Raw genomic sequence first — 25,262 nt, forward strand, 5'->3', positions numbered from 1 at the left:
CTGGTCAATGGTGCTATCTGCTGAAGTTGTAATTATGAAAGTATTATCTGGTCATTGGTGCTATCTACTGATGATTCAATACAATACAACCAAGCATTTGTTTCGTGCCTTCCAGGGACTACAGCGCTTTTAAAAAATAAACAAGTTTAATAATTATACAATGGCATTCAACATAAAAAACAAAGCAATTTCCAGAGAAAGCAAATTTTAATTAAACAAACAGGTGAGTTTTTAAATTGCTTTTGAAGATATCCAGTGTTTTGGCGTGCCTGATGTTGATTGGAAGAGAATTCCATAGGCCAGACCAACAGTATAAAATGCTTTATCACTGGTATGAGTCTTGGTTTTGGAAACAGAAAGGATTACTTGGTCTTGTGTTAGTAATTGTGAAAACATTATCTGGTCATTGGTGCTATCTACTGAAGACAGTCATTTTGAAAGTATTATAGTGCAGGGCATAATGTCCCACATTTATTATTATGTCAGTGCTATATACTGAAGATAGTAATTGTAAAAGCATTTTGTGGTCCGTGGTGCTCTCTGCTGAACACAGTAATTCTGAAAGTGTTATTTGGTCAGTAGTGCTATTTACTGAAAACAGTTATTTTGAAAGTATTATCTGATCAGTGCTATCTCTGGTCAGTAGTTTTATCAACTGAAGACAGTCATTCTGAAAGCATCTGGTCATGGACATGGTGCTATCTACTGAAGACTGTAATTTTAAAAGCCTCTGGTCATGGACATGGTGCTATCTACTGAAGATATTAATATGAAAGCATCATGTGGTTAGTGGTGCTATCTATTGAAGATAATCATTCTAAAAGTGTTATCGGGTCAGTGGTACCATCTACTGAAGATTATCATTCAGAAAGCATTATGTAATCATTGGTAGCTACCTACGGGAGGCAGTCATTTAAAAAAAGACATGTGGTCATTTGTGGTATCTACTGAAGATGGCCTTTCTAAAAGTGTTGTATCTTAAAGAATTGCCTTCTCGAACTGAGATCAACTAAAGACAGCAGTTTGAAAATACTTACATCAATACACTCAAAAGCAACAACAATCTAAGGTCAAGCGAGAACAAGCTATCTACTGAAGATAGCATCTTAGTAAACAGTACTCAATTGATCACAGAGCCACCAAAAGTTAGCAGAAGATGAGGTCTGCTTGTTCTCTGTTGGCAAGGGGCAGTCTTCAGTGAACGACTCTTTTCAGAGCCACCAAACCTTTTACATTAGCAGATAGGTGAGGTCTGCTTGTTCTCTGTTGACAAGGGGCAGTCTTCAGGGATCAGTATTTTTCAGAGCCACCAGTAGGCAAGGGGCTGCCTACATGTCTCATTCTTAGGTACTTGTCCTGAATAAGTCAGAGCTACTCCTGATGAAAGCTTGACAGTTGTAAACTTGTCCGACGACGAACCCGCTAAAACTTACCAATTGTTATGAACTCCTGTTATAAAAGCCTATCCTACAATTTGATCACAGAGTATTCAATAGAGGTGCCAGTAATGCTATCTACTGAAGATAGCAATTTAGTAAACAGTACTTCCTTGATCACAGAGTATACCACAGCCACTTTGTCAGGAGTAGCTCTGACTTCTTCAGGACAAAGTACCTAAGTATTCCATAGTGGTGACCGTAATGCTATCTACCGAAGATAGCAATTTATTAAATAGTACTCCATTGAACACAGAGTATTCCATAGTGGTGACAGTAATGCTATCTACCGAAGATAGCAATTTATTAAATAGTACTCCATTGAACACAGAGTATTCCATAGTGGTAACAGAATTGCTATCTACCAAAGATAGCAATTTAGTAAACAATACTCAATTGATAACAGAGTATTCCATAGAGTATTACAGCAGTGCGAAATCACGCTATGGCAGTTGCGCGCATGAACTGTTCAGTCACATCGGATGCGCACATGTGGAAGACCTTGTCAAAAGTACTATTTACTGCTTGGAGGTACTATTTACAGCTCATCCGGGACATTGAAAAGACAGACTGTTTACAGCTTTAGAGGTACTATTTATGGATGGATGGGATTACTGATGGTAGAACTATTTTTGGTCATGTGATCCACTTTTAACCAGTCATTGACCAAGAATATATTAATGAAGTATATAACAACTAAGTAAACAGTACTCCATTGATCAGAGTATTCCATAGTGGTGACAGTAATGCTTGGCAATTTAGTAAACAGTACTCAATTGATCACAAAGTGTTCCATAGTGGTGATAGTAATGCTATCTACTGAAGATAGCAATTTAGTAAACAATACTCGATTGATCACAGATACTCAATTGATCACAGAGTGTTCCATAGTGGTGATAGTAATGCTATCTACTGAAGATAGCAAGTTAGTAAACAGTAATCAATTGATCACAGAGTATTCCATAGAGGTGATAGTAATGCTACCTACTGAAGATAACAAGTTAGTAAACAATACTCAATTGATCACAGAGTGTTCCATAGTGGTGATAGTAATGCTATCTACTGAAGATAACAAGTTAGTAAACAGTACTCAATTGATCACAGAGTGTTCCATAGTGGTGATAGTAATGCTATCTACTGAAGATAACAAGTTAGTAAACAGTACTCAATTGATCACAGAGTGTTCCATAGTGGTGATAGTAATGCTATCTACTGAAGATAACAAGTTAGTAAACAGTACGCAATTGATCACAGAGTGTTCCATAGTGGTGATAGTAATGCTATCTACTGAAGATAGCAATTAAGTAAGCAGTACTCAATTGATCACAGAGTGTTCCATAGTGGTGACAGTAATGCTATCTACCGAAGATAGCAATTTAGTAAACAGTAATGCTATCTACCAAAGATAGCAACTAAGTAAACGGTAAACAGTAATCAATTGATCACAGAGTGTTCCATAGTGGTACATTAGCAGTCTTCAGTCTTCAGTGAGCGGCTCTTTTCAGAGCCACCAAACCTTTTACATTAGCAGATAGGTGAGGTCTGCTTGTTCTCTGTTGACAAGGGGCAGTCTTCAGGGATCAGTATTTTTCAGAGCCACCAACCAGTAGGTAATGGGCTGCCTACATGTCTCATTCTTAGGTACTTGTCCTGAATAAGTCAGAGCTACTCCTGACGAAAGCTTGACAGTTGTAAACTTGTCCGACGACAAACCCGCTAAAACTTACCAATTGTTATGAACTCCTGTTATAAAAGCCTATCCTACAATTTGATCACAGAGTATTCAATAGAGGTGACAGTAATGTTATCTACTGAAGATAGCAATTTAGTAAACAGTACTTCCTTGATCACAGAGTATACCACAGCCACTTTGTCAGGAGTAGCTCTGACTTCTTCAGGACAAAGTACCTTTAAGTATTCTATAGTGGTGACCGTAATGCTGTCTACCGAAGATAGCAATTTAGTAAACAGTACTCCATTGATCACAGAGTATTCCATAGTGGTAACAGAATTGCTATCTACCAAAGATAGCAATTTAGTAAACAATACTCAATTGATCACAGAGTATTCCATAGAGTATTACAGCAGTGCGAAATCACGCTATGGCAGTTCTGCCGCATGAACTGTTCAGTCACATCGGATGCGCACATGTGGAAGACCTTGTCAAAAGCACTATTTACTGCTTGGAGGTACTATTTACAGCTCATCCGGGACATTGAAAAGACTATTTGCAGCTTAGAGGTACTATTTATGGATGGATGGGATTACTGATGGTAGAACAATTTTTGGTCAGGTGATCCACTTTTAACCAGTCATTGACCAAGAATATATTAATGAAGTAGGCCTATATAACAACTAAGTAAACAGTACTCCATTGATCAGAGTATTCCATAGTGGTGACAGTAATGCTATCTTAGCAATTTATTAAACAGTACTCAATTGATCAGAGAGTATTCCATAGTGGTGACAGTAATGCTACCTACTGAAGATAACAAGTTAGTAAACAGTACTCAATTGATCACAGAGTGTTCCATAGTGGTGATAGTAATGCTATCTACTGAAGATAACAAGTTAGTAAACAGTACTCAATTGATCACAGAGTGTTCCATAGTGGTGATAGTAATGCTATCTACTGAAGATAACAAGTTAGTAAACAGTACTCAATTGATCACAGAGTGTTCCATAGTGGTGATAGTAATGCTATCTACTGAAGATAACAAGTTAGTAAACAGTACGCAATTGATCACAGAGTGTTCCATAGTGGTGATAGTAATGCTATCTACTGAAGATAGCAATTAAGTAAGCAGTACTCAATTGATCACAGAGTGTTCCATAGTGGTGACAGTAATGCTATCTACCGAAGATAGCAATTTAGTAAACAGTAATGCTATCTACCAAAGATAGCAACTAAGTAAACGGTAAACAGTAATCAATTGATCACAAAGTGTTCCATAGTGGTACATTAGCAGATAGGTGAGGTCTGCTTGTTCTCTGTTGACAAGGGGCAGTCTTCAGGGATCAGTATTTTTCAGAGCCACCAACCAGTAGGCAAGGGGCTGCCTACATGTCTCATTCTTAGGTACTTGTCCTGAATAAGTCAGAGCTACTCCTGACGAAAGCTTGACAGTTGTAAACTTGTTCGACGACAAACCCGCTAAAACTTACCAATTGTTATGAACTCCTGTTATAAAAGCCCATCCTACAATTTGATCACAGAGTATTCAATAGAGGTGACAGTAATGTTATCTACTGAAGATAGCAATTTAGTAAACAGTACTTCCTTGATCACAGAGTATACCACAGCCACTTTATCAGGAGTAGCTGTGACTTCTTCAGGACAAAGTACCTAAGTATTCCATAGTGGTGACCGTAATGCTATCTACCAAAGATAGCAATTTAGTAAACAGTACTCAATTGATCACAGAGTATTCCATAGTGGTGACAGTAATGCTATCTACCGAAGATAGCAATTTATTAAACAGTACTCAATTGATCACGGAGTATTCCATAGTGGTAACAGAATTGCTATCTACAGAAGATAACATAGTAAACAGTACTCAATTGATCACAAATTATTCCATAGTGATGATAGTAATGCTATCTACCAAAGATAGCAACTTCAGTACTCTGTTGATCGCAGAGTATTCCATAGTGGTAGTAATGCTATCTACCGAAGATAGCAAGTTAGTAAACAGTACTCAATTGGTCACAGAGTATTCCATAGTGGTGATAGCAATATTTAGTAAACAGTACTCAATTTATCACAGCTTGTTCCATAGTGGTAACAGTATCTGTTATCTCCTGAAGATAGCAACTAAGTAAACAGTACTCCTGATCACAGAGTATTCCATAGTGGTAACAGAATTGCTATCTACAGAAGATAGCAATTAAGTAAACATTACTCAATTGATCACAAATTGTTCCATAGTGATGATAGTAATGCTATCTACCGAAGATAGCAACTTCAGTACTCTGTTGATCAGAGTATTCCATAGTGGTGACAGTAAGTAATGCTATCTACTGAAGATAGCAAGTTAGTAAACAGTACTCAATTCTGTTCTGTTTGGGTTTTGCCTTTGATTTGAAAGACATTCATTTTCAAAGAAAAACATTTGGTAAATGTGAAATCTTTAATTTGCTTAAATTATAATATACTAGATTTCGCGGTTCTCGGGTTGGGTGGTTCTTGTGACTATCTCTAATCACCCAACACCCGTTACCCATATAGGCCTACTTGCCCTGACCTTTTAAACTACTATGATATACGTCTCTCAATGATCAAGACCCAATTTGACACAATAATCAACTTAGTAGTTTTGTAGCTGTGATGCTTACTTGGCTGTAATCTGGAAACCCATCGTTCGCCTCTTCTCCTGCTACCACATATGACGCCCCCCCCCCCAAATACCCCGAAATTAGTATCTAGGCCTATTGATCCGATGAGATGCACCTGCACGATTAACCACACTGTAATGCTTTCCGATGCTTGCACTGCGCCCATCGGTACTCCGCGCACTACGCGATAGCGCACCGCGCGCACGTGATACGCACCGTGAGCCACGCGTTAGCGAGCCACACGCACGCGATAGCGCGCGGACAGAGGGACGGAACGCGATAGCGCGCGGACAGAGGGACGGACGGACACGCCATAATTAGTATTATGATGGACACAATGGTCTTGAAATTGGACTATTGGAACTCTCTCACTCAACTGCATGTTGTCCAATGAACCAGTAGTTTGCACTACTTACCCAAAATAAACCATGTTGTGCTTGTTTTATTAAACTTATTTACATATTTCTTTAGTCCTACATCTAACACACTGCAACAGGTGCCTATTATTAGGTATAGCCTAGGCTAATAGCCTAAGCTATAATTTGCTCAATCAGTAAACCAAGCCCTAGGCTATGTATCGTAATAGGCCTTAGGTACAACCAAAATGTTTATGTGTTTCCGGTAGCATTTGTGGTAGTTTAAAGTTGGCAGGTAGGGTTTTTTTATATATAAATATGTATGAGGTGTACCAAAGGCAATACTTTGAACAAAGTCATGTGATATCATGTCAACATTTTGCTGTCTACTGAAGAAAGTCATTTTGAAAATAGAATATTGATAATAACAAAAAGCACATGCAATATTTTGATTGATGATGCTGATTTTGTTATATGTCAAGGGACCTGGATGAATACAAGCTTTTAGGTGTTTGTTTATATATTTGTTTATATTGTCTGTTTATTTTAACTGTGTTGGTTTATTTTGTCTTTGTAAATTTCTGATACAACTAGGGCATGCAATCTTGTATGTCAAAATTGTAACTTACCTGAGCCATGTAAATGTAAAAACCAACAAAATGATCATCATATTCTGTCTTTGTTTCTATTTGTTGAATCTATCCATCTATTACTCATGTTGAGTTTGTCCATCTTATTCTCTTATTGCAGGTTTATCAGGAGATGGAGATGATGAAGGAGACAGGAAGAGATTTTATGAGGCCATTGATCAGCTGGCTCTTGCATTTAGTAGCAGGTAAACACAATTAAAACAATTGTTAAGATTCAATAGTCATTGTCCATGACTTTTTGGAATTATGATAATATTGTAGGAAATTAAAGGTTTCAATTCAAATGTGTTCAAGTAACTAATATTTAACCAGATTGCAGATGGAATCTGGCAAAAGCAAATTGGCCTAACTAAGTAATCATATCATCATACTGGTGTATATTGACAGGTATGGATATGATATTTATAAAGACCGCATTTATACATCCATTTGGAAACCAATGCATGCTACCATTATGGCTCACTGGCAATATGTCAGGAGAGTTGTCCTCTAGTATAGTGGGTGATCCCTTGTGGTTTTAAATGAGTAACTTGCCCTTCCCCCAAATTTGGTATATTTTTCTAAACAAAAATCATTATCAAATGCTTTGCTCTCAGTAGAATTTTTTTTGCTTTCAGTAATTTTTTTTATAACATAAGTTACCAAGGTAAATCAACATTCAGTAACTTGGCACGATCCATGCACAGCGAGATACATTGTTTTCCTATTCATTTGTGTGGAGTGGATTCTTATCTGGGTACTTTTGCTAGACAAATTGTGTGTAATGGCTGTGCCCCTGTCCCCCAAGTAGTATTTATAAATACCATAATGCATAACTGATTGAGGGATATAAAGACACAGAAATACAATTAAATAAAGGAATGAGGCTCACTTTCAACAAAGAAATGTGTGATTTTTGGCTCACAAATTATAATGTTTTCAAATAACCACAACTGTGATGTTTGAACACAATTGATTTTGGGCTGCAGACTGTCCAGTAAAGATGCACACTTCTGCTCTGTAACACATAGCTAACATATTTCTTCAGTTAATATATTTCTTCAGACCAGATAAACTCTACATGATTTAGAGATCCACACACACATACCATATAGCGTGTGATGCCACAGTTAAGATCTGTGCGTACTAGATAGATAGAAGTAGAATCTAATGTTATCACATGGACATGCATGCTCAGTTGGTGTATGTAAATTACGCAGGTGTGCTTGATGCTCATACCTCATGCATATATGGGTAGTACCATTGCACCAATAACTGTTCCTGTTGCAGTGTGCAGCAAACAATCACCACAGACTTAATATTTTGTGTGGGTATGCACCCTGTAATTATCCATTACACAATAATGAGTCTTAATATACATAAATTGTACTTGATTTTCAGGATCTTGACAGTGCAGATTTGTTTTGTTTAAACCTTCCTTGAAGCCTGTCATATATTGTCTAATCATGTTCAGAGTTTCAAACTAAAAAGTGTTTGTTTAAAAACTGTATATTAATTATCCATCACTTTTTGGTAAATCTCATCTTCCACAAAAGAGCAAACATTGGCATACAAGTGATTGATTTAACATTCTAAGTATGATAGACTTCTTTCTTTTCTCCCATTTTCTAACACAGTGTGACCGAATATCTAATGGGTGACGTGGAGCAGGGAAGCGCTAGCCTTCCTGGGTTCCCCACATCAAAGGTAAGTTATGATGGATAGTGACACAGGGTAAATAGCACTGTATGTGCAATGGATGTGGATTCTGCTAGATTGGTTTAAGTTTATGTAAACCAGTGATTTTCTTGATGTGTTCACAAGGGGTGGTGAGAAAATGTTAAAATCTTACAAAGCCTGAAGGATGTGTTTGCTTCACAGGGAGTAATAGGTCAGTTTGGGGATTATTTTTGCTAGAACTTCAAGCCAACATATTATACCTAACTGATACTTTGTTGCATCATTATTCTATCAATTTATTAAATGTGTACATCCATATCAAATGGATGCACTTGTCGGCTACTAAATGTGTCTCATTTCACATAATAACTGGGAATAAATACCAGACTCATTTCAAGTGGAGGTCACATCAAATCATCCCCAAGTCACATTGCTTATTAATACAGAGAACATTCCATAACCATGTCACTTGGGGATGATTTGATGTGACCTCCACTTGAGATGAGTCTGGTATTTATTCCTAGCTATTATGTGAAATGAGGCACATGTAGCAGCCGACAAGTGCATCGTTTTGATATGGATGTACACAAATATCCCACAAATTAAGCCATTTATGATTTTGTTACATCATCTTTCTGACAAAGGTAAAATCTGTTTGGCCCTCTTTCTGACAAAGTTAAGACTAAGCATGGACATCAGTGGTCTTCTCCATATCACAATAGTGCAGGGGAAGTAGCATGATATTATTATATTTCCTGCGCAGCTTCTATTCTGTTCATGTTCAAATCCGCAAATTCGCCCAAATTTCCTGAATATTGAGAATAACTTAACTACATACAGTGGCACATAATTGAAAGTATATCTTACATAAATTATCTCAGATTTCAGAAGCAAAATACTAGGATGTACCCTACAAAACAGTGACTTTATTGCTTCCGATCGTTACCAAAAGTTTGGATTGGTGACCCTGGCACAAACCACTTCCATGGTTGCGGTTCTAGGACAGAATATAAAAGTTGCTATATCGTAGGCATATCAAAAATATCTGGATGTAAAAATAATATTGCAATATAATCATAGGGGGTGATATCGCCCATGATCTTGTAAGATGATGGCAAACAACTTTTTCACCTTGCATTATTAGTTAACAAGGTACGCATGCATGGCATAAGAGGTGCATGTGTCACAGTGTACAAGGGTCGTGCATTATAGTTTATTCAGCTTATAATTGGTGAAATTTATTTGCTTTTTGTTACTACGCATATCAATAAAATTCCAACTTATTATTTGTGTAAATTCACATAAGTGCAAGTCAATCACACATTATGCAACATGCAACTAGCGTAAGTACTGTACCCAACTGCGTGTACACCATTTTGTATCAATGCACAATGTTATGACTCAGTCTCATTTTTTTGCCAATTATAAGCTGAACGAACTATAGGCATAACAAGTTGGTGCACAAGTGTTTGGTAGATGTCATCAGTGTAGAATAGATGTGTAGTATGTCTACATATTACAAGTAGATGCCCATTAGTACACATGAGGTACATGACATGCCATGTACCAGTGCTTAGAGTAGCATCTTAGTGTGACATGCATGTTTACGTGTACATTGCATGTCATAAGTTGGTGCAACAATGGGGGGCACTCAACTTTGAAAGTGACAGGGATGTGCAGACAGCAGTTGGGAACTAGGGGGTCTTTCAGGGAGAGCCGTTCCGTGAGACTGGGGAAAATCTTACCAAAAAAGGGGGCCATTCAGTGAGACTAGGATAAGTTTTGGGGCAAAATATATAAGTTGATAAAGAATTTTGAAAAATTTGAAGAAAAATAATGAAAAAATGTGCGGTCCGAGGAGCAGAACACCGACTATCAATGGCAGTGGCAAAGAGACCAAAAACAAGCAACCAGTTGCTAAAAAAAGCCAACAGATGGGCCTTCCATCCATCCATCCATCCAGATCCCCAGATCTGGAACTGGCCCACATAGCACATGGGACAGCATGTCAGCTTGCAGATAAAGTCAGCACTGCAGCTGACCTAGTGCACAAGAGGTGTGTGTTAGATGTCACGTGCTAGTGCAGGACATTAGGTGGAGGCGTCGTATTTAGCGTTAGCTTTGGACATTTTATTTCTTTATTTTCCACCCGACTTACCCGGGTGAAAAATAAAGAAAATAATCTAATAAGAAAATATTTAAAGCTAACGCTAAATACGGCACCTCCGCCTAATGGAAGAGGTGTGTGTTAGATATCACATGCTAATGTGCGTGCTAGATGTCACATGCTAGTGCATGGTATGTGTTAGATGTCACATGTTATACTTCGGTTCAAGTGGCTCTTGTGTGCATGTGTGCACGTTCTGCGAGATACTCATGCATTTCAATACTTTGACCACCTAAATACGGACTAATGTCACAAAACATGAGGTGCAAAAAGTATAGTGCACAAGAGGTGTTTGTTAGGGGTCACATGCTAGTGCACAAGAGGTGTGTTTGGTATCCCATGATAATCCACAGGAGGTGTATTTTTCGGTGTTGCACGCTAGTGCTATATTTCATAATTGCATCACATCTTGATCCCAAGAGATCCCTGAATTTGTCCATCCAAAGTGTTAAAGGGATCAACAGAGGGAAGAATCTCTAAAATTATTACGCTTTTCTATGATTTTTATGCCTCCACCGGAGGTATTATGTTTCCTGGTTGCCTGTCATTCCATCTGTCTTTACAAGCTTGCAAGTTCAATTTCTCGGAACTGGTAAGGCGTAAGGTGATGTGATTTGGTGAAGGGGTGGCAATTAGCAGTCTCCAAATTCTATTAGGTTTTGTTGCAAAATATGCTAATTTGGTAGCTAGTTTGCATGAATTTGCATAAATTTCCCTGAGTGCAATATCTTGGAACTGGTAAGGTGTAAAGTGTTGTGACTTGGTGGCAATTGGCAGTCTTCAAATTCTGCGAGGTTTTTGTCTCAAAATGTGCTAATTTGGCAAGCTCATTTGCATAAATGTTTAATTTTTTTGTGGAATTGGGATTTTTTAATTCTCCCCCCGCCCCAGCTCCATGTGAAAGGTGTCAAGGTGGAGGTATTGTGGCCGATACTTTACGTCGAGAACCATGCAATCCAAGAACCGCAGATTTGTAGTTTATGTTGGCAATAGAAGGGACTTGGTACTAGCATGTTGGGTGACATTTCTCTTAGTCAACTTTGCTTGTAATAACCTGTGTAAGCATTTCTCTCATGTCCTTCTGTTTTGTTGTCAAAATGTTATTTGCAATAAATTACACTGTGGTTGGTTTAACAGAAAATAATCAACGCTAAAAGGTCAATGGAATCCTGTTTATTGAATCTTAATTACTAGGAGTTGTATGGATGGAGGGAGGGAGGCTGGCAGTGAGTGCATGGTGATATATGTTCAATCGTGTGGATATACAGCCTAGCAATGTTTACGCTTCTCTGAATAGTAATAATTCCTCATAGCGTTTAGATGATTGAAAATGGTTTGTGTTTATATACAAATTATGTTCGCATTTATGTGCAGCCTATAAATGTATTATTAGAATAATTCCATAATCTGCAATAAGATTTTCCTGATAGAAAGATTGAATTCTTATGCTTTTTTTTAGTTCTTGACTGTTTCAGATTTACATATTTTGGGCACACTCCCTATATCTAATCCAAGAATTGTACGGTTTTAATATGTATGCTTAGTATTATGATATAGAAATCGACTAAATGTCATTTAGCGATGAAAAAGTTATGTATTCTATTTTTTCAAACTGCTGAAGAGCAAGCTATATTGAAATAACAAAGAAAAATTACAAGAAATATCTTCCTAGTCTTAATTCTGTTTATATGCATGCCTGTCTCCATTTCTGTTTTATTTATTATGCCTTTGCAGACCTGGCCATGACCTGAACTCTGCATACTTTATATGTTTTGCACAAAATATATTTTGGGTTCTTACTGCATAGCAAATTACATGCATGAAAAAAGACTTGTACATAATGAAGAATTCTCATGCAAAACATGATACATCCATTTTCTCAATGTGAGAGTATAGACAACTCATCAAATGTAAAGAACATAATAAGAAATTATGAGCTGGTTTTGATCATAGTTTCAAAAATATACATTGAATTTTTTATAAGTAGGGTGTCAATTAAAAGCTAACATTATAGGGGAGATGTTGGTTTCTGTACACAAAAGTTTCAGAATGAGAACAGTATGGTGTATAACTGTATATGACCTTTTGCATCTGAACTTTTCATATATTATCCTTATGCCTCCACCGTGATATGAGGCATACTGTTTTTGCAACATTACCTCCATATGTATTGTATTTCTGGAGACTGTATCTCTTGAATGGATAGGCAGATTGACTTCATATTTTCAGGAAAGGTAGGCTCCTTTTTGGGGTCTAATTTGCTTATTCATTATTATGATAATGAGCTAATTTGCATATTTTGCAAGGAAATTAGCCATCTGTCCATCCAGATGCTGTATCTCTTGAATGGATAGGCGGATTGACTTCACATTTTCAGGAAAGGTAGGCTCCTTTTTGGGGTCTAATTTGCTTATTCATTATTATGATAATGAGCTAATTTGCATATTTTGCAAGGAAATTAGCCCTCCGTCCATCCAGATGCTATATCTCTTGAATGGATAGGCGGATTGACTTCAGATATTCTAGGATAGGTAGGCCACAGTTAGAATCTCCTGCTGCTTTTTGTGGTCTAATTTGCTTGTTCATTGTTATGATAATGAACTAATTTGCATTTTTTTTTTTTAATTCAATTTAAAAACAATCTTTTTGTTCCAACTTTTTTGGGGGTCTAATTTGCATATTCGTTATTATGATGAGCTAATTTACATATTGTTTATTTAAAAAATTCAAATATTTTAAAAATGTCCTTTTTAAATGTTTTTTCTTTTTCAAAAATTGTATTTTAACCAATGTTATACAACAACATATATCAACATGGAGGCACTTGCGGTCGAATCAGGTTGATACTTTGCGTTGAAAACCACATAAGTTAAGAACCGCAAAATTTCCACTGATATAGATAATTTTATGTATAATAATATATACTCTAAGAGACTGCATATAATACACAAGTCACCCTAAGAAATACTTGAAAATAGTCAATAAATTTATGCCATGCTTATTTCCTTGTTTTTTGTTGAAAATCTAAACAGTGCTGAACAGAATGTGACAAAAACATTACATTTTTTCTGTGATGAAAAAGAAGAGAATTGTTTGATGCAATTGAAATGGACAGGAAATTTTTCCTAGCTAGTAGATAAATTTTGGTTGATGTAATTTCGTGTCAGGACGCACCTAGAGCTTGTGTGAGTGTGTATGTGAACGAGTGAGTGCAGCTAGGAGAAACAGCAGTAGCCTGTTTAGCATCATTTATGCCTGCCTGCCTGCCACAGTGAGTCGCTTCCACTGCATTATAGTCATTACATTGTATTTAGGGGATTTTCTTTTCTTTCGTTTCTATTAGCCAGCTTGAGGAACACATTTTTTGTGCCCCAAATTTAGCAGCAATGTATTAGTGTTCTTCCTTCATAATGTAATGTTATGATGATATAGATTTTTGCTAGCTTGTTTGCCAGTGCTAGTGATGTGGTGCTTGCTAGTGCATGATTATGATTTAATATTGCAGGAGCAAGGAATATAATAAATAAGGTCAAATTGAAAAGAAGCATCCTCATCAACATCACTATACCAGGCAATGGCTTAGTTGTCACAAATCACCACAGCTTATTTGCTCTTATATTTGGATGAATGTGTGATTCTGGTCACTTTTGATGTGTTTATAATAAAATCTTGAAAGAAAAGGAAAATATATTTGAAATTAAGGTTATCATTAAATTAATGTGACGGCACAAAGAGGACAAATTTCCCAGTTGATATTGCAAAAAAGGCAGCCGCATTTTGATTTAATCAAAACACTTAGCCAGTATGTGACATGTTTTGCCATAGTGAGAGTGTTTTGGTGTGTGTTTGTGTCTTATTTATTGATTGATTTATTTTTTTTCTGTAAAAGATGGACCAGGTATAGTTATACAGAAGTCAGGGTGTATAAATAAGATTTTTTGCTGTTTGTGCTCCTTTTCTTCAATGTTTGTCCATTGAAACCTCTGAATCAAGTATGAACAAGACAAATATCTAAGCTGGCCCTAATTGGAGCTGTTCTGATTAAACCAAATATCAAGGCTGTTGTGTCTCAAATTGGGTTGTTGTTTATTTGTTTGTTTTGGTGTATACATGTGTTTCAGTTGCATAGCCAGGATTTTAGTGTGAGGGGGGCAAAGCCAAATTTCCGTCCCCATTTGTCAATTTTTAGTCATTTTTAAGTACATTTTACCATCCCCACTTTCTCCTTGAAAAATGTATGGGGGAGGGCAGGTCCCCGTGCCTCCCCCTCCCCCATCCATCCCACCCCTTTCCCCATCTATTTTTAAGCACAATGTGGGATTTAGTGAATAAATTGTGTCAGCATTCCTAAAATTGCCTACTAATTAGCGCTAACCCTACCAGGGGCTATAAAAGGCCGCAGCGCAAGGCTACTGCAAGTGCATGTATCGCATGTGATGCAATTGCATTATCATCTGAACACATATAGGCACAAAAGTGTTGGCTGACTAAGGTGCATATGGTCGCATGTCATAAGTTGGGTATGCAAAAAGGGTGGAGGGATTACACTTTTCTGAAAATTGCGATACAAATTTGATTGGCTTTCCGTAACCCCATATCCTACAGCAGTGGTTGATACCTCATTTTAAGCCTAATTTTATACTCTTTCAGTCTACTGAAGCATATAATTATATATTATTCAGTAAAAAAATTACATCAGTTGAAATGAAAAATGCCAGGGGTGGAGGAGCAGGCGGATGTGGAGCAGGCGGATGCGGGAGTGTGTAATAGGGCCTATGTGAAAATTCACATGTCAGCATGTCAAAACTACTGGTTACTTTTTCAAATCTAGTGAGGGTATGATGTATTGAAAGCTTTGAATGTTGAATTTGTACACCTAAAACAATTACTAACTATTTAAGGTGGTACTACACCCTGTGATCAATTATTTGACTAATTTTGCATTTTTCTCAAATAAGTAACTACACACTGGTAAAAAAAGTTATATGTATATTATAGGGGCACGGAATCCAATTACTTCACTGAAATTTCAGTGATTCAAGACAAGGGGTTCATTATTATGTTAAGAAATGAGGTACATTCTAGCGGTACCTCTTTTCTTATCATAAATAACGTACCGCTTGTCTTGAGTCACTGACATTCCAGTGTACATGTAGTAACTGGATTCCTTACCCCTATAATATACATAAACTTTTGTTACCAGTGTGATATTATTTTTGAAAAAAATGCAAAAATACTCACAAATTTATCAAGGGGTGTAGTACCACCTATAAAGGGTTATATGTTCCTTTTTTTCATTTTAATGAAACCCTAGTTGAATTTCAGTATTTTTAGCAATATGCTAATGTACATTTCTCTTCTTGATATTCATTTCCTCAACAATAGAATAACCATCTCCCTAATTACTCGTAAAAAGGTCATTGACCTCCACAATGTAATTAACATATGTACAATTATTTTAAATAGTTCATTTCAAGCATTAATGTATTGAGAACATATCCTCCAAATCTGATGACATTCTTGCATATAATAAAAATTTTACAGTCATTTTTGTAATTGAGGTCCGATTTGAGAAAAATGCATTTGAAAATTGAGATTTACATAGACGCCTGTGTATTAATTAATTAGTAATTAAGCATTATCTCAAAAATTAAGCATGTGCTAAGGTTAAAAGTGGTGTTAATTGTTAGAGGTTGTCAATATATACAACATATCAAAAAATTCATTTTTTGTCATTTTTGACCATGTAATGGAAATTGTACCCAACTTATGACATGCGACCATATACTCCTGGCTTGCAATCCCTGGTCTTCAGCACCGTACCTGACAGATCCATGGTTCAAAATTGTATTGAGGAAAACAACTTTCCTCTTCACCTATTTTCTTCCTTCCTTCCTTCCTTCCCCTTTGCCAAAAAGCTTCCAGTAAGTTAAGGATAACAAAGCTCTTCTTTTCCTTCATTGAGGCCTACACTAACCCTAACCTACAATAGGCTACAGCACAAAGGGACTTCAAATCATTCCGAATACATATAGGCACAAAAGGGTTGGCTGACAAAGGTTCATACTTCTTAGCATGTCTACAGCCTGATACATTGTAAACAAATCATGAGAGTAGTGTTCTGATTGGCTAATTAAATCACGTCATGAAATATTGTCACCTCATTCACTGAACAAGATGCGTACCATCGCGCGACCAAGGCATGAACTGGTTCTTCTTTTGCGATAATCAAAGCGAGCATGTTGGCCAGTCATTGCCAAGGATCTTGCCAAGAAATATAGGCATCATTAGGAAGCAAAACTGCCTAGCATTATATATTTTTGAAAAATCAAAATGCAAGAATCTAAAGTTTCAAGTTAATAAATTCACTGAAATACAGGTATTATGAATTTGGTTTTATTGAAGTATCTATCAAGGTCATTTTGCTTTCAACCAAGCATTTCATTTGCATCTTCTGCAGTCACACTATATTATTATGTCCAAATAATCTTCAAGTTCCCATGTGTAGTACAATTATTGGATTACATGAGGGTTTTTACAAGAGCTTAGGATGTGGAAAATTAATTATAGTTGCATCTAGATTATGTCTGTTCAATGGTGACTCTTGCAATCCTTCTGAAGCTTTTATGATAACAAATTGTCCTTCATACTGAGCATGTGTAAATATATGAGGAGAAAGAGGCAGAGAGGAGCAAACAGACAGAAAAACAGACAGAAAGAATAAGAGAAATAAAACATGTAAAAAGAGGAGTTAGAAAAAGAGAGAACAGAGTGAGAAAGAGAGAGAGAGGGGGAGAGAGAAAAAGAGATGGCTGTACATGAAGGTAGGAGTATTAGCATAAATTGTGTTGTGATCAATTTTGTATTTATGTGATAGTACGTACGCAACATCCATTTTGAAAACACAAGATGTGCCATGCCTGTGAGGACAGATATGTCGTCAGTCTTGTGCACTGCTATCATTATTTCACTTTCAAAATCACAATATCTTACTAAACCTGTTCGAGAAATTCACATGTAATTGATGTGCATATGTGTGGGGGTGGGGTGTCTATGTGTGTGTGTGTATCATATTGTGGTAATGTAAGTTACCGCTGTTGTGCAAAGATTGCAAGCCGTGCAGTGTAAAACAGGATGCTGTCGGTCCATATTTTCAAATGTAGACATCATGTTAATCTGTGCGTATACAACGTCAGTATACAAGTGAATGATGATTATTGAATTGGAAAATGCCATACGGCATATTGATGTTGGTTGGCTCTATCTAGTTGGAGTGATATCACTTGAATATTATATTCAAATTTATGATGATGACTGCGGGATTGAGTGATAATTTTGATTTGATGTTGCTCGCTATAGGAGGACATTACAGATCAAGAGTCTAATGTTATATTGAATCAGCTGTGACTTTCATTTGATGACAGGGATAGAAAAGTACAAATCATTTGGAGAATTTAAAATGATGATAATGAAATGTTAGTTAAGGTACGTTCAAAATATAAAATAATTCTAAGTGATAAAATGATATGCTAAGTGATCATGATATAGAGGATGTGACAAATTTTTAGGATTTCATTCCTTTGCATTTGAAAGGGCCAGTGGTTATTTGAAAACACATTTGAAATAGTCTACCATACAGGTTTTATAAATGTGAGGAAATGTATTAAAATAATAGACAACTTTTTATCATTTTTACATTCTTTAGCTGCTTCAAAACTGTGGATTAGTGCATGTTGGTTTTCTTGTTTGTATGTGTGCTTTTGTAAACACTAGCTAATGAGGACGTACCATTAAAAATCTCTGTGTAACTGCGGACATACAGGAACTGTGGATGTTAGAGGACAGTGTTTCTTGATCAAAAACAGAACTTAAAAGCATTATAAGTATAACATGTCCATAGTTGTAGGTGCAGGATCACTCCACACTTCACACAAGTTTAACATGTGTGAAGGCAAAAAACACCTCAAATGTGTGTGTTGGGGGTGCTGGTGTATGTGTATTTGCGTAAAGAATGGAGGGGTGTCTACATTAGTGTTGTGTATTTAAGTGTGTTAGGTGTGTGCATGTTTGCCTGCAACAGAAGACACACAAGACTTTTCACATTCAAACCATGGACCTAGCTGCAAACAAGCACTGTCCTTAGTTTACGGAGGTCTGCAGTAGGTCCCAATTGCATGCCAAATGCATTTGAGAGTAAATGTCCGTTATTGTGCATTAGAAATAGTGACCATTTGGGTCCTTGAACAAGACAAATATTTAAGCATCGATTTGGACGTCCTTGGTTGTCCGGCAATATACAATGTCCGCGGTTGGTATGTAGGGGTGTATATTTCTGTCTGCAATCCGAAGTAGTCTCTCACAAATGATGACACCTACCTGATTTTTCATAATGTACGCAGTAACGTCATGTTATCCAATGAAGTCAACTTTGTGGCAGTGAGCTGATGATAATTGATGATATTATTTTGTGTGTTCTATTGCAGTCCTATGAGAGTCTATCATCCCTTACCAGCAACTCTGAGAGTAGTACCTACAGAGATACCCCAGCCGACACAAGAGAAACAGGTAGGTTACATTAAAGGGGTATTATGTGATTTAGCATCCTCTTTTTAGGGTATGGTATCCACAAAAATAGCATATTTCCTAAATACCAGTTGATTTAGACCATAGACTAATACAGACTATTTTCCAACAGTCAAAGTTTCTGTGTATTGTATGCTGTGAATTCTCGCATATTCATGAGGACTGATCGTTTGATCATGCGTGCATCACACCAGCGTGGAGCAATGTGTGTCTTCGCATTTACACATGAAAATATGCAGTATGTGTATAGGAGTTTCTTCTGTCGCACATCATGGAACAATCGGCCCTCATTATTGGGTGATGCTGAGACTTTGACTGTTTGGAGTTTGTCTCTTTAGTCCATGATTTAGACATTGAATTTGCAAGTCATGCCCAATTATGTATGACAGCGCCCCATATGCCACTTTGTTGTAATTTTGGGCTGTCGACAGCTGGAAAACACAAATTGGACCTAGTTTTCTGATGGTATAAAAGCTTAAGTTTTTTGGAGTAAGTTGGGTGGATGAGGCTGTGGATCAGGAAGTGCCCCTTCAAAAAGCAACCAAATGCGGTTTGAAACCATTCAAAACTTGTTGACTTTAATCATGTTTTAACATATCCTGGAATCCATTCCATTAACTAGGTGAAAGCCTGGTGTAACCTGACATTTCATGTTCAATTACACTTGAATAAAAATAAATATTACTATTATTATAACTATAGAGCAGACCATGAACATTCATGAAGACAGATTAAGCCCAGAACGTCAGATTTATGAGACATGTACTTTAGTGTAATGACTTGACCATAGGATTATTAGATATGTCTTTTGATACTTTCATTTAATATGTTATTGTATCTGTGCTCTTTATTTTTGCCTATTTGAATTTCAATACTTTGGTCAGATTCAATCACATCATGTCACCATACATGGTAACACAGCATTTTGGTTTCCTTGTCAGGTTTGTCCATTATGAGCTTTGATGTATCAGCAATTAACATAATGCTTCCTCTTGAAAAGGTATACTGCAGGAGGGCAGGCTATAATAAAATAAAAGAACAAGATTAAACAAATTTCAACTGTTACATATTGATTGCAGGGAAATTTAAAAAAAAAAAATTCGAAGTTTAGGTATGATTTTAACTCAATATGTGTACAAATATTTGTCCAGAATGTGCCCTTTCAAGTTGTTTTTAAATTTTACAAAGTGTCTCCCCACTGGATAGTATGTGTAGTAAGCTGCCATTTCAAAAGGCATTTGTTTGGTGTTCCTGTATCACACATGAGAGGCAATGTATGCCAGTAGCAGCTGATAGTCCCTTGGGCAATTATTTAGCATGCTATTACACCTTGGAGAAACCGGATGAGGTTTGTGGAAATTGACCCGGCCAGCCGGGACATTATAAGCACTACCTCTAATGGCAGGTACCACTGACATAACTGGATTGCAACACGTCACTCACAAAATTAAATCATATCAAATTCTTTCTTTTCGGGAAAAATTGTCAGTTGGGGTTTAGAATGACTCGGCTGGCTATTGAGAAATGATCGCATAATGCGTTGCATTTGTGTGAATCAAGAAATGGTGTGACGTTTATTGGTGGTTAATGGAGCCAACTTCTGTGAATGATAATAATGATAAAATGTTAATAAATATTATTTTGGTAATGCGATTGTTTTTTTAAATTAATCTAATCGAGAAATTTTTACAGCATGTTCAGTAGGGCTGTCTAAAGCTGAAGCTTAACATAGCAAATTCAATTTGTATGCTTGGTTAAGTTTATAAATGAATCTAAAATAAATATATGACAAAGCAGATCTAGTCTTAAATTAATTAAGTTTTGGTTTGGATTTTAATATTTCTTTTGTTTTGGTTTTCTTCAATTCAATACAAAACAAACAATGAGTAAATGTAATACAATTATGATATATCTGGTGATGTAAAGATATTATGTTTTATTGGCATAAAATCTAGAAAATCCAATCCTAAAATATACAGGACACAGTGTTTTGATTGAACCAATAGGTTTGTATCACAGAAGGGTATCTAGCCTGTCTGGCTGCAGAGGAATAATGAATGCCTACCCATAATGCAGTGCAACCAATTTCAACAAAAGTTTGGAAATATGATCTCAACACTGAAAAATATGACACAATCTGCTCCATGGAGGCCGAAGGAGGCATTTTTGACAATTGAATTACTATAATAACCTTTTAAAAACATTCAGCTATCACACTGAAAACACTAAAGGATGGTCCCTAAGTTCCTAAGTTTTGTGATGTGTATTTTCTTATGTATTTTCTTGTTTTTTTACTCCATGATTTTTGCCATAATCTCAATTTCAAATTCGCTGCCTTTGGGCCCTCATGGACCAGATTGTGTCACAAATATGCTTAAATAGTTATGAGGTGTAATAAAAATGAATGCTAAGAAAAATAATAGACAGTTGAGAAGGATTTTCTACTGATGCCAGTCCTGTATTTTTCAGAACAAAATTCAAAATAACCATTGAGCACAGACATAAACTGCTTAATACAAGTAGCGGTTTTAGGCCAATGAAAGTCGATTTTGAGTTTCCCGTCACCCGCCCTAACTTCATTTTCTGACCCTCACTTCAATTCATTATTGTGATTTTCCATAACATACTGATAAAAACTGATTATATTTGCAAAAAAAATGATGAATATCCATTTATTTTTTGTGGAAAAATCAAAATCAAAACATACATTTTGCTGTCAACCTTGCAGACTGTTTTTAATATATTTTTGAATCTCATTTGGGAGCTTTTGGGCCAACCATCCATCTTCAAGTGAGTGAGCGGTAAATAACAACACATTTTACATGCGTGTTGGTCATATAATAAAAGGCAGAAAAATAATGAATAATGAAAAAGTTACCTCACTTGTTTTCAGAAATTATGTGACGGGACACTGAAAATTGATTGTTAGGGGCCTTAAATATCTATTTAAATCAATTCACATGTGCTTAGAAAAATGTTTAACTGTGCAAGTTGCATGGTGGGAATACCTGAGATGAACCTGTGATGTGAGTTAGTCTTGCTGAGATAATGAGACTCATAGGCAGACTACATGTTATGAACTGTAAAGCACAGAATTTTTACTTGTATGTGGCAACTTTCTTTGCTAATATTTTTAAATAACCAAAATTATATTAAGTCCACATTAAGGTCAAGCAGCAAAAAATTGCATCTAATTTGAGCCGTAGTGCTATAGATATGCAGGACAAACTTGTGGTGTTTTTAAGTGCTTCAAATTTGTCATTTAAGGAACAAATAAACCAGATCAATCAATTATTTGAGTTTTTCATTTCACATTTCTACATATTACAAAAACAAACAAAACCCAAAAACCACAGCAACATTTTTGGCTTGAAATTAACATGGCCTGCTACTGATCTAAATATAGATATTTGACTTGATTACCTAGCAGATTATGAAAAAGGTCCTGTAATTGTAATTTGGCACGGAATTATTTTGTTTAACAAATTTTTGTGCAAAGGTATATATTATAAAATCAAGTTATGTAATGTCTTTGTGATCATTATTGTTATAACTCAAGATGTTTCATTGTTTTTGTTGCAGTAACAGCATGTCTGTCTACGGAGGAATTAGACGACACATTGATGCAGCTGGAATCCGGCGTAGACCTGGCACTGGAAAGGGCCAAAGTCTGGTCCAAATATGCCAAAGATGTTATATGTTATGTAGAAAAAAGAATACATCTAGGTAGGTACAAGGAGTTCATTTCAAATACAGGCCTGGCCTGTAAACAAGCCTTTGAATTGAAGCCACAAGTCACTTAATCAAGTGGTATGCTTAAAGTAAATACGTAATCTGCTTGTTTGATTTTCTTCTTTTTTACCTGAAAGAAGAGGCATTGAATGTAGCCTGAATTTGACCTTTCTGATCAAAGCTCCTTGTATTTTTTTGTTTGCCACAAACTCTCTGCTAACATTTCTGCTCTACCAAGAAGTGACGTCCCTTCCACATTTGGTTGCGGACCTGTGATGTATCAACCTATAAATAGAGAAGAAATAATATCATGGAGTTAGTTCTAGTAACACATATAAAGGCTAGCATCATTCAAATTATCAGATCAGTGCTCACTGCATTTGGATGGAGTGAGCTATATTAGTATTAATATATATTAATGTGTGTGTCAAGAGTTATTTAACAGATAATGACCAATAAGTGACCAGTAAGTCAGTTAGCTTATGGGGTCTTTAATTAGTAATAATTACTATTCAATAGTAGTATTGGCTTTTGAATGGTTAATGAAATCATCATCCTAAGATGGTTAATTTGAACGTTACACAATCGGGATGCTTTCCATAGCAGCTGCTTGAATACCAGTTCCTTTCAGGGGTCAAAGGTTCTCTGTGTCCATCAGGGTCTTAGCTAGAAAATTAAGTTTTACTTTGCAGGTCATTAGAATAAAATTGCCCATTCTAATTTGACCTTTGAAACATTTACCAGATTTCTACAGTCCATTTGGGCTTCAAAGAGTTCAAATATGTGTTGCTATGGTCATGTTTTGCAAATCTGGTCTATTAAAAAGGTCAATAGCCTTTCTCAACATCTACAATAATTATAATGCAGCCCATCCCAGGGGAAACCCCCTGTCTAAAATGATGGGCAGATGGGTGGTTGGCTAGGATGTGATGGGGGGGGTGTGTATGTGCTTTGGGGAAGGGAGTATGCATTTGTAAATGCCTCCAAACGAGGACCTACATATGGATACACACCATACAACGAGGACACACTCCAAACGAGGGGGTCGGCGAGTTGTTACTATGACCAGGATGACGTAAAAGATGCATATAAGATAGCATATAAGATAGGTCCCCCATAAGGGGTATAGGACGGGTCACAGTTGGATAGTAAGTTGTCTGGTGTGTCTGTGTGAGGTCCACGGTGTGTCGATTAAAACGGGTGTGTGAGTCCTCGATCAGATTCTTGTTAAGTCGAGGTCCTCATTTGAACGTATTTACAAACAGGGGTGTGTTTGTAGAGAGCCCAGGCTTGCTGCTACCCCTTTGGTTGTGATACTTGGTTGTGGCTATAACAGTACCCGTTATTGGGGCTAATTTTACATATGTCATGTAGTAGCATGATATGGCAATTATGATCATGGTGGTTGTGAAAAGAATAGACTTTTAGACAAGATTTACAAGACCTATTTTTGCTAGATTTCCCCTGAAATGTGTGATTCTATGTCATCTTGAAAGACACAAGTCTTGAGTAATGTTGATTTGATTGCCTGAACATTTTGCACTGTATATATTGATGTACAAAGCAATTAACCCATATTATACAGCGCTGAGTACTCAAGAATCTAAGAACTAGGAAATGCGCAGTTTTAATTTTCAATAATTGAAATCAATTGTGGTAAATAATGACAAATTCACAGCAAATTGACAAATTTCAGACAACTGGACTACTTTTTTAGAGCAAAAGAACACTTAACAAATAGTGAGCAAATCCCTGGAAAAATAGTGAGAAATGCTTAGTAATTGTAATAAGAACAAGTTGGGGTTGGGGACCCGGAAATAATATTTTTTCCATTGGGAATCCATTTGGCAGCTCTACAAAGCTTTTCATTTGAATTGAACAGTTTCATATGTCGTAACAATTAACAAACAGCAGATAATTTATCAAGCTTTTAACTGCACGCCTATCAGCTTGCATTTCATCTGGGTCATGCTGTTATTGTTGTAAACTCCCATGACATGCCATTTCCATGAAGATTGCTCGTCTACACACACTTTCAATGGTGGTACTGGGAAAGCAATTAATTGCTTCTCAGAATAGAGTCAGCTCAACGTAATAAACACTGGAAAATATTTAGATATGAAACCAATAGAACGAACTTGAGGTATTTAGATTATTTTGACAGAATGCTTTATCACCTAGTTGAAATTCATTAGACAACATACCGTATTCTGTGACTCATTGGTCATATTTCATTACATTAATCCTCCTCCTCCTCCTCCTCCTCCTCCTCCTCCTCCTCCTCCTCCTCCTCCTCCCTCTCCTTCATTTCATTTTAAACAGACGAGAAGTTTACAAGCAAATA

The 25,262-nt window shown here is 36.5% G+C and overlaps 1 protein-coding gene across 1 annotated transcript in view; it reads left to right on the top strand.

The window, feature by feature from the left end:
- The window catches only part of LOC140149113 (rho GTPase-activating protein 45-like), a 151,539-nt gene that overhangs the window by 85,738 nt on the left and 40,539 nt on the right, over positions 1-25,262 (top strand). The window contains 4 exon segments of the mRNA XM_072171285.1: positions 6,878-6,962; positions 8,394-8,463; positions 19,087-19,168; positions 22,769-22,912. Coding sequence (XP_072027386.1) covers positions 6,878-6,962; positions 8,394-8,463; positions 19,087-19,168; positions 22,769-22,912 — 381 coding nt within the window.

The sequence above is a fragment of the Amphiura filiformis genome, chromosome 3, assembly GCF_039555335.1.
Source record: "Amphiura filiformis chromosome 3, Afil_fr2py, whole genome shotgun sequence".
NCBI lineage: Eukaryota > Metazoa > Echinodermata > Ophiuroidea > Amphilepidida > Amphiuridae > Amphiura > Amphiura filiformis.